This window comes from Macaca fascicularis, chromosome 6, assembly GCF_037993035.2.
Source record: "Macaca fascicularis isolate 582-1 chromosome 6, T2T-MFA8v1.1".
NCBI classification, from domain to species: Eukaryota; Metazoa; Chordata; class Mammalia; order Primates; family Cercopithecidae; genus Macaca; species Macaca fascicularis.
The window spans coordinates 103,557,597-103,567,085 of record NC_088380.1 but is presented as its reverse complement, the minus strand read 5'-3'; the positions used below and the strand labels follow the sequence as shown (position 1 = coordinate 103,567,085).

Sequence of the window (9,489 nt, the reverse complement as noted above, 5' to 3'; positions counted from 1 at the left end):
TTCATTCTTCCATCCATCCATCATCCATCCATCCTTCCATCATTCATCCACTCGCCTGCTCATCCTTCCTTCCATCCATCCATCCATCCATCCATCCATCCATCCATCCATCCTTCTATCATACATCCATTCACCTGTTCATCCTTCCATTCATCCATCTATCGTCCATCCATCCATCCATTCATCCATCCATCATTCATCCATTCTTTTATCATCCATTCTTTCAGCCACCATCCATCCACCTGTTCGTCCATTCATCCATCCATCCTTCCATCATCCATCCATTCACCTGTTCATCCTTCCATCCATCCATCATTCATCCATCCATCCATCCATTTTATCCATTCATCCATTTATCCATCCATCCATCTATCATCCATCTATCCTTCCATCATCCATCCACTCACCTCCTGTTCATCCTTCCATCCATCCATTTATCCATTCATCCATCCATCCATCCTTCCATCATCCACCCATCTTTCCATCATCTATCCTTCCATCATCCATCCATTCATCTGTTCATCCTTCCATCTATCCATCATCCATCCATCCATCCATTTATCCATCCAGCCATCATCCATCCATCTGTCCATTCATCCATCCATCCTTTTATCATCCATCCTTTTATCATACATCCATTTATCATCCATGCATTCACCCGTCTATCCATCCATTCACCTGTTCATCCATCCATCCGTCCATTCATCCTTCCATCAACCATCCATTCACCTGTTCATCCTTCCATCCTTCCATCCATCCACCTGTTCATCCTTCCATCCATCTACCATTCATCCATCCACCATTCATCCATCCATCATTCATCCATTCATCCATTCATCCATTTATCCATTCATCCATATATCCATCTGTCATCCATCCATCCTTCCATCAACCATCCACTCACCTCCTGTTCATCCATCTATCCATCATTCATCCATCTATCCATTTATCCATTCATCCATCCATCCTTCCATCATCCATCCATTCATCTGTTCATCCATCCATCATCCATCCATCCATCCATCCATCCATCCATCCATCCATCATCCATCTGTCCATTCATCCATCCATCTGTCCATTCATCCATCCATCCTTTTATCATCCATCCTTTTATCATACATCCATTTATCATCCATCCATTCACCCGTCTATCCATCCATTCACCTGTTCATCCATCCATCCGTCCATTCATCCTTCCATCAACCATCCATTCACCTGTTCATCCTTCCATCCTTCCATCCATCCACCTGTTCATCCTTCCATCCATCTACCATTCATCCATCCACCATTCATCCATCCATCATTCATCCATTCATCCATTTATCCATTCATCCATTTATCCATTCATCCATATATCCATCTGTCATCCATCCATCCTTCCATCAACCATCCACTCACCTCCTGTTCATCCATCCATCCATCATTCATCCATCTATCCATTTATCCATTCATCCATCCTTCCATTATCCATCCATTCATCTCTTCATCCATCCATCCATCATCCATCCATTATCCATCCATTCATCCATCCATCCATCCATCCATCATCCATCTGTCCATTCATCCATCCATCTGTCCATTCATCCATCTGTCCATTCATCCATCCATCTGTCCATTCATCCATCTGTCCATTCACCCATCCATCATTCACCCATCCATCATTCACCCACCCTTTTATCCATCCATTCACCCGTCTATCCATCCATTCACCTGTTGTTCCATCCATCTGTCCGTTCATCCTTCCATCATCCATCCAATCACCAGTTTATCCTTCCATCCGTCCATCATCCATCCACATATCCTTTTATCCATTCATCCATCCATCCATCATCCATCCATGCTTCCATCATCCATCCATCCACCTGTTCATCCTTCCATCCATCCATCATCCATTCACCCATCCATTCATCCATCCATCCATCCTTCCATCCATCCTTTCTCCCATCCATCCATTCACTGTTCGTCCATCCATCCATCATTCATCCATCCACCCACCAATCTACCTATTAATCCATCCCTCCATTCATCTATCTGTCAATTTGTTTATCCATACATTCATCCACCATCTATCCATCCATATGCACATACATCATCTACCCTCCACCCATCCATACATTATCTACCCACCCATACATACATACACACATCATTCCACCCATCCATCCATCCATCCATCCATCCATCCATCCACCCACCCACCCACCCACCCATCCACCCATCCACCCATCCACCCACCCATCCACCCATCCACCCATCCATCCACCCATCCACCCACCCGTCCGTCCGTCCGTCCGTCCATCCATCCATCCATCCATCCATCCATCCATCCGTCCATCCATCCATCCCAGCATTAATCTATCCACACACTCATCCATCCATCCATGTGTCTACATCTCCTCATCCATTCATCCATCCATCCACTCATTCCTAAGCCACTGCTGAGCACCTGTTGTGTGCCTTTTTCCTCCCTCCAACTGGTTCCCTCATATCCTCCCCCAGTGGCCAGCATCTTCTCCCTGAGGGCAGAGGCGCAGCCCCTCACAGTGCCCAGCACCTGCTCAAATACAGCACATGCTCAAATAATGTGACCACTCAGTTAACACACAGAAGAACTTGCTCCAAGCAACACGTGGCACATCTCCTTACAAAATGAATCTATCATAGTGGCTGTTTTCAGAGGCTTTCCCAAACACAGTGTGGTCCGGAACAAATTGTGAAGCCCACGAGCCTGGTGAAGCTTTCATTACTGAGCACCTGCTGTATACCTCCTTGAGCTGAGGAGAGGGATCAAGAGCTCATGGCCAAGAGGGGACCAGGCCCACCCACAAACACTGTTGATGTGGCAGGGATGTGGCAACGCAGAAAGGAGCCAGGGGATGGGCTCCCAGCAATCTGGGGGCCACGGAGACTGGTGTGAGTGCAGGGGGAGTGGGCTAGGGCTAGCCCTGGTGGTAGGATTCACAGGTGTCGGGCTCCTGGGCTGCAGCTGCTCAGTTATCTCCTGGCACTCAGGTGCATCAGTTCATTGTCCTCATGCCAGTGGTGGGGGCAGCCCTAATGCACAGGGTCTGAAAAATGCTCAGGTGTACCTGTAGTGTGTGAGAGGAAGGAGGCTGGAAAAGGTGGGCATGGCCACCTCACCAGGTGTGGGTCTTGAGGGAACTTCTGTCTCCTTTCAGGTGGCACAGAATGTGGTCCTGTACACAGGCGACCCCAACCTGGGGCCGGAGCTGTTTGAGGCAGCTGGAGACATCTTCTTCAGTGGGGCCTGGGAGCGGGAGAAAGCTGTGTCCTTCTACCGGGTGAGCTGGCCTGTGGGCTGATGTGGGTGGGCCTCAGGGGGGCACCTGGAGGGCTGAGGCACAGGTGTGGCAGGGCAGAGGCCTCCCACCTGGAGGCAGGGCCACCCATGCACATGCTAGTTTCCAAGTGGTCTCACCGGGCATGATATTGACCGTGCCCCTGCCTGGGACAAACACTCGGGGCCTGGATGTGACAATGGCTCTACCCTTGTACCTGATGATCTCAAGCAACCATGAGCGGGAAGTTCTGTCCCCATCTTTCAGATGAGGAAACTGAGGCTCAGAGAGGCACAGGGACATGTCAGAGGACACACAGCATGTCACTGGGAGGCCCGGGTCTGCATGCACCCCGAAGTGGGACGGCTTCTCCCTTCCTCTGAGCTCACGGTGTGGCTCAGTCCTGGGCACAGATAAATGTGGTGTTTTTAGAGCAGAGAGGAGTGCTGGCTCCCCCGAGTCAGACCCCCGGTGGCCAGGTGGGAGAGACGGGTCTGAGGCTGCCGGGTGTAGCTGGATGGGCCTCAGGTGACTCTTCAGCCCCCAACTTGGGTGTCTGAACTGTGTGTTATCCCAGAGCACAGAGCTGTGTGGAGGTGCAGGTGTAGCTGGGGTGTGGGAAGCTCCAAGCACATGTTTGAGCTCTGAGGAGGGCGCTGGGCAAGGTGGGTGCTACGGGAAACCTGACCCCACCTGCCTGTGTGGTAGGACCGGGTCCTGGCCCTGGCAATGACTACAGGCAACCGCAAGGCGGAGCTGCAGCTACAGCTGTGCAACAAGCTGGTGGCACTGCTGGCCACACTGGAAAATCCCCAGGAGCGCTTGGAGTTTGCCTACGTGGCCCTAGCACTCAGCATCACTCTGGGTAAGTCCCCTGAGCCCCACCCTGCCAGGACCCACACTGTGCCAGAGCCCAGCCTCCAGGACTGCAGGGCAGGAGCTGAAACAGCTGCTGGATTTTCCTGGTCTCCTGTCCAGGCAGGCAGATCTGCCCAACTGGCTTCCCCGTCCGGCTGTGCGGCACAGCCCAAGGTCTCTCACGCAGTGCAGAGCTCCCTGCCTGACTGAGCTCTGTTTCCTCTGCCTGTTCCCGCTGCTGACCACAAGGGCCGCCCAGTGTGCCCTCTGCCTTCCAGACATGCCAGGCATCTCGTTGGTCCCTGTATGTGCCAGGCTGAGTGGCATATTCCCTTTCTCTTGTACCCTTCCCACCCTCATCAACCACCCAGCTCTCTGGCTGATAAAATCCCAATTCCCCTTCCAACAGTCTGCCCCTTAAGGCCGGGCATCCCCTGGTGCTGTGCCAGGGTCGTCTGTCCCCCTCCAGAGACAGGGAACCCTAGGCAGGCCGCATGCCCCAGCGCCTTGTGCCCTGTGGCCCAGTACACAGTAGGTGTGCAGCTGACTCCCCAAAGTAGGGGGCTCCGATTGTGACACACCCAGGAGGAGTCGGATGTTATGTCTGTGGGTTGCCTGGAGCCGGGGTGCCTGGGAGCACCTGGACTGCATGGCTTTTGGGCTCCCCTGGTTAAAACCAGTGAGCATAGGCAGGTGGCTATGTGTAGGCACAGAGCTGGGCCATCCAAGTCCGACTTTGCCAAAGCCTCACAGTAGACGGGGCAGGCCTTATTAATTCTGCTTTGCAGATGGGAAAGTGAGTCTGGGAACCCAGAAGGGACTGGCCAGAGCTGCCCAGGTGACCGCAGGTGCCTGGAGGCAAGCCAGGTGTGCTGCCTGGGGTCTGCATGCCTGCTCCAGAGGGGCCTGTGCCCTCCCTGCCCCAGGGAGCCACATCCTCACACCTGCCCCTTTGGCCTCCACCCCAGGGGACCAGCTGAATGAGCGCATGGCCTACCACCGGCTGGCCGCCCTGCACCATCAGCTGGGTCATGGCAAGCTGGCGGAGCACTTCTACCTCAAGGCCCTGTAGCTCTGCAACTCGCCGCTGGAGTTCGACGAGGAGACCCTCCACTACGTGAATGTGTACCTGGTGCTCGGTGACATCATCTTCTACGACCTGAAGGTGGGTGGGGAGGGGCAGGGCTTGGGGTGTTCCCGGCCCCCTTGGAGTGGGATCTCCACCCAGACCCCAGAGGCCTGGGTTCCAGCCTTCCTTAGGAATGGCCCAGTGGCCTCCCTGGAGCTCTGCACGTGGCTGGAGGAGCCGGCAAGGTCAGCAGATACAACCCAGCTCCCAAGCTGGCCAGGCCCCACCCTCAAGAACTCAGTCTCAGCCAGGGAGGCTGACACATGAGTGGGCAATGGTGTCCTCTGGATAAAGAAGGAGGATTGCAGTCGGGGGGCCCTCCTGGAGGAGATGACACCAAAGCTGATTCTTGACAGTCAAGTGTCAAGTTGCATTTAACAAAGAAAACAGGGTCGGGAGAAGGACATTTCGGAGGACGGCATCATCCTCGCATTGAATCAACGTTGCAAGATCCAACCCAAATCCTGGCGCCTCGTCTAGGAAGCCTGCCCAGGGTGCCAGCCTGCACTGAGCAACTCCTTCCTGGAGTTCCGAGACACCTTGAATTTTCACATCACCCAGGAAGGGTGGGGTGGGACCAGTGTCTTACCATTGGGTTCACAGACAGGGAAACCCCAGCTCAGGGCAGGTGCGGTGGGGCGGGGCCCCAGCCAGCCAGGCTGAGGCCTTGCTGGGTCGGGTCTGTCTCGAGGGGAGGTGCTGTGCTCCCTCTGCCCCCAGCCCTGCAGGGGTGGAGAGCTGGGACTGTCAGACTCAGACCTGGGGTGTCTCCACCCCTCTGCCCAGCAGGCACCGCCCCTCCTCAGCATCGCACCGGCACCGCGTCAGTGCTCCTTATGGGCTGAGGGGCCAGGGCACTCCAGTCCTGCGGCCGAGATCTTGGGGGCCTTAGAACAACATGAGGAGCTGGGGCAGCCCTAAGACCCCGCCCCGTATCCCCCACCGCAGGCCTGGGGCTGCCGGGAAGGCCCCCGCCCAGTGCTGACGACACCTGGTGGTCAGAAGTGGTCCCTGTGGCCTCCCAAGTCCCAGCCAGACAGGGAGGTGCCAAGTGTCAGACCTAGAGGGACGCTGCTCACCGCTCAGGGGCTCACCTGGGACCCAGGGGGACGGGCCTCCCAGAAGAGGCCTTTCTCTGTTTTGGTCAAGCCTGCCGCCCACTCCGCCTGCCCAGGAGGAAGGAAAGGGCCAAGTAGTACCTGAGAGGCCAAAGTCCATGGTTGGGGTTGAGGGGCAGAGGCCTCCTTCACCTCCTTCCCATGCACAGCCCTCCTTCCCATGCACAGTCTTCCTTCCCATGCACAGCCCTCTGGGCCTCATTGTGACTATGCTGTCAGCGCAGGCCAGCTTCCCACAGGGAGACCCCCTTGGAATTCCCCAAGGGCGGCTGTCTTTCCAAGGCTACACCCTCCTCCTTGTGTAGTAGGCTCTGGACCCAGGGCCCAGAGGAGTAGGAGAAAAAGCCGGGCTGCATGGGGCCTGGAAGGCTGGCAGAGAGGCAGGGGTAAATGGGCATCTTTGCCGATTGCCTCTAAAAAGGGGTCCCCTTTAGTCTACACGTGAGAGCGAGCCCTGGAATAGGTAGGATTAGGTGTGTCCTGGCTCAGCCTGCCACTCACTAGCTGCTGCACACACTACAGGCACATGGAAATGCACACGCAAATGCACACGGGCACAGGCACACGCACACACAGACACGCACACACACACAGGCATGCACACAGGCACACAAACACGCACAGACACACAGGCACCCAAATATGCACAGACACATGCACAGGCACACGCAGAGACATATGCATTGGCTGGCTCCTTCCTGTTTAGTTGGGATGCCCCCACCCCTTCAGGAAGCCTTTGCCTTCCACCCCCGGCTGAGTCTGGGGCCTCCTGGGCCCCCCACAGGCTCCTGGGCTTCCCTCTGCCACAGCCCGGGCCACCCTGTGTGGTCAGTGTTCACTCCCAGGTCCCTCAGACTGGGAGCAAGGACATTAGGCTCAGCCACGTACCCAGCACAGAGTCCAGTGTTCGGCTGGGCCGAGGGGCATTGGATGAGCAGTGGCGGTGACTCGGGGCCTTCTCACGCCCCTGCGCCGTGTGTGGGGCGGGGCAGTGGGGGAATGGACTGCTGCATCTTGGACTTTGTCCTTGGCCCTGGGAGTCATCTTGAGATGGTAAAGAGGGACAGGCTAGGCATGGGTCTTAGAGAGGTCCCTTGGGTGACCCCATGTGGAGGAGGCGCCTGGGGAGAAGCCGGGTGGGGGATGGGAGGGTCAAGGAGGAGGTCTGGGAGATGGCATCCCAACCCAGGGATGGTGAATTTGAGCCAAAGATGCATTGAAAATGGGAGTGGATGTCTGGGGAGTCACACTCCGTCAATATTTCAGGGAACATTGCCAGAGAGAACACCTGTGAGATGGTTTTGTACCTGGCCTGTCCCGTGGAGGGCCTGGAAATGGTCAGCATGGACAGGGGCCAGAGGGGAGCCTGGGTCACTCAACGCTGTGCCCCTGCTGTGGCTTGGAGCCACGGGCCCTGCATGGAACTCTCAGAGCAGGCAGGATCTGCCCTGACCTCAGCCCATGGGGAAAGCAGCCACTGCCTGCAGAGAGGGTGGCACTGGGGCAGGAGACTTGGGGTGAGTGGGGCGTAGGGGCAGTCAGGAAGGCTTCCAGGGGTGTCAGGGTCATCCCCACCTCCTGCAGCTGAGACCACAGCAGTGTCACAGGCTTCAGGGTTCATGGGGTGAGCCAGCATTGGCTGGACATGTGGAATGACCTGGAGACAGGAACGGCCTCTGGGAAGACGGGCTCCGAGTCCCCCTTTTGCTGAGCATGACCTGTCCCCTTCAGGACCCGTTTGATGCAGCCAGGTACTACCAGCTGACACTGGCAGCCGCCGTGGACCTGGGCAACAAGAAGGCACAGCTGAAGATCTACACGCGGCCGGCCACCATCTCCCACAACTTCCTCCTGGACCGTGAGAAGTCGCTCTTCTTCTACCAGAAGGCCAGGACCTTCGCCACAGAGCTCAACGTCCACAGGGTCAACCTGCCTCCTCTGCCACTCTGCGGGTGGGCCCCCTGGTTGGCCCCCAGCCACCCTCGCTGAGGACAGCATCCGAGGGAGTGGGTTTTGTGCAAGGAGGATGGTCTCCTCCCTCTCCTGGTGTCTCTCGTGGCTCATTTTCTGGGAAATGGAGGCATGAAAGCAGGGTTCAAATAGCAATAAATGGTTTTTTTTTACAATAACATACCGAAGTCCCCAGGGCATCCTTCCCTGTGTGCTTCCTGGGCTGTGTCTGGGGGCCATCTCCTTCCCTGGTGGCAGCCCGCTGATCTTGGGGATGAGAACAACTGTGAGTCCAACAGACCTGGGCCAGGTCATCATGAGCCTCGGTTTCCTCGGCGGCCAGAGGGGAGATGGTGGTGGAACTCTGGGCAGCTCCTTGCTCTCCCTGCTCAGAGCTCTTGCTGTAGGTCTCGTGCCGCCCTTGCCTTTAACCTTCAGGCCACTGTGCCTGGATGTGGGGGCTGCTAGTGTCCCTGTTCGCCATTGAAGAAATAGAGGCACAGAGAGGTTAGGTGTCTGGCCCACCGTCACACAGCAGGTAGGGGCAGAGATGCAGAGCCCAGTACACTGACCACCACACCACCCTGCCAGCCTGCAGCCAGGAAGATGTCCCCCATTAGGACCCAAGGTCAGCTCCTGGACCTCTCTTGTGGTGTCAGGAGAGCCACAAGCCAGTGAGGGTGGCCCCAGGGATCCCTCACTCAGTGTCCTCTGCTCCTAGGCTTGGTTGGGCCGGGCCTGGCCAGTCCCACCTCTGACCACCGGTCAGCCCTGCGGGAAGTGAGATGCGGGGATCTCTGCCTGTGTAGATGCTGCTACCCAGTATTGAAAGCCTTATCTGGGCTGCCCCCCAGCCGTCCCCACATACCCCTCCCCTTCCAGCCTCCGGCCCTCATCCCAGTCCCTGGAAACCCAGGTTTTCCTTCTTGGAATCTCTGGGCCCAAGGAACACAGCTCACACGGTCTCTGCCAGTTTACGGCAAGGAAACCGAGGTTAGAGACTGTGGGTGTCCCACGTGATTCTCACAAACACTGCACTCTCCCAGGCCGCTCTTTTAAACACTTTAAATGAGGTAACTTTCACATCGCATGCAATGAACTATTTCAACGCAAATAATGTGGCATTTGTGCATTC

The 9,489-nt window shown here is 56.1% G+C and overlaps 1 protein-coding gene across 2 annotated transcripts; it reads left to right on the top strand.

The window, feature by feature from the left end:
* The first annotated feature begins 2,994 nt into the window (after positions 1-2,994).
* LOC135971388 (SH3 domain and tetratricopeptide repeat-containing protein 1-like) lies at positions 2,995-8,535 on the top strand. Of its 2 annotated transcripts, XM_073993976.1 has the most exons (4): positions 2,995-3,302; positions 4,008-4,164; positions 5,126-5,322; positions 8,136-8,535. In XM_073993976.1, the coding sequence occupies exons 1-3, from the start codon at positions 3,129-3,131 to the stop codon at positions 5,227-5,229; spliced, it is 435 nt and encodes a 144-aa protein (XP_073850077.1). In that variant the 5' UTR covers positions 2,995-3,128; the 3' UTR covers positions 5,230-5,322; positions 8,136-8,535. The 2 variants fall into 2 exon arrangements, with proteins under 2 accessions (XP_073850077.1, XP_065402649.1); XM_065546577.2 differs by lacking the exons at positions 5,126-5,322; positions 8,136-8,535 and having other exon boundaries at positions 4,008-4,517.
* The last annotated feature ends 954 nt before the right edge of the window (positions 8,536-9,489 follow it).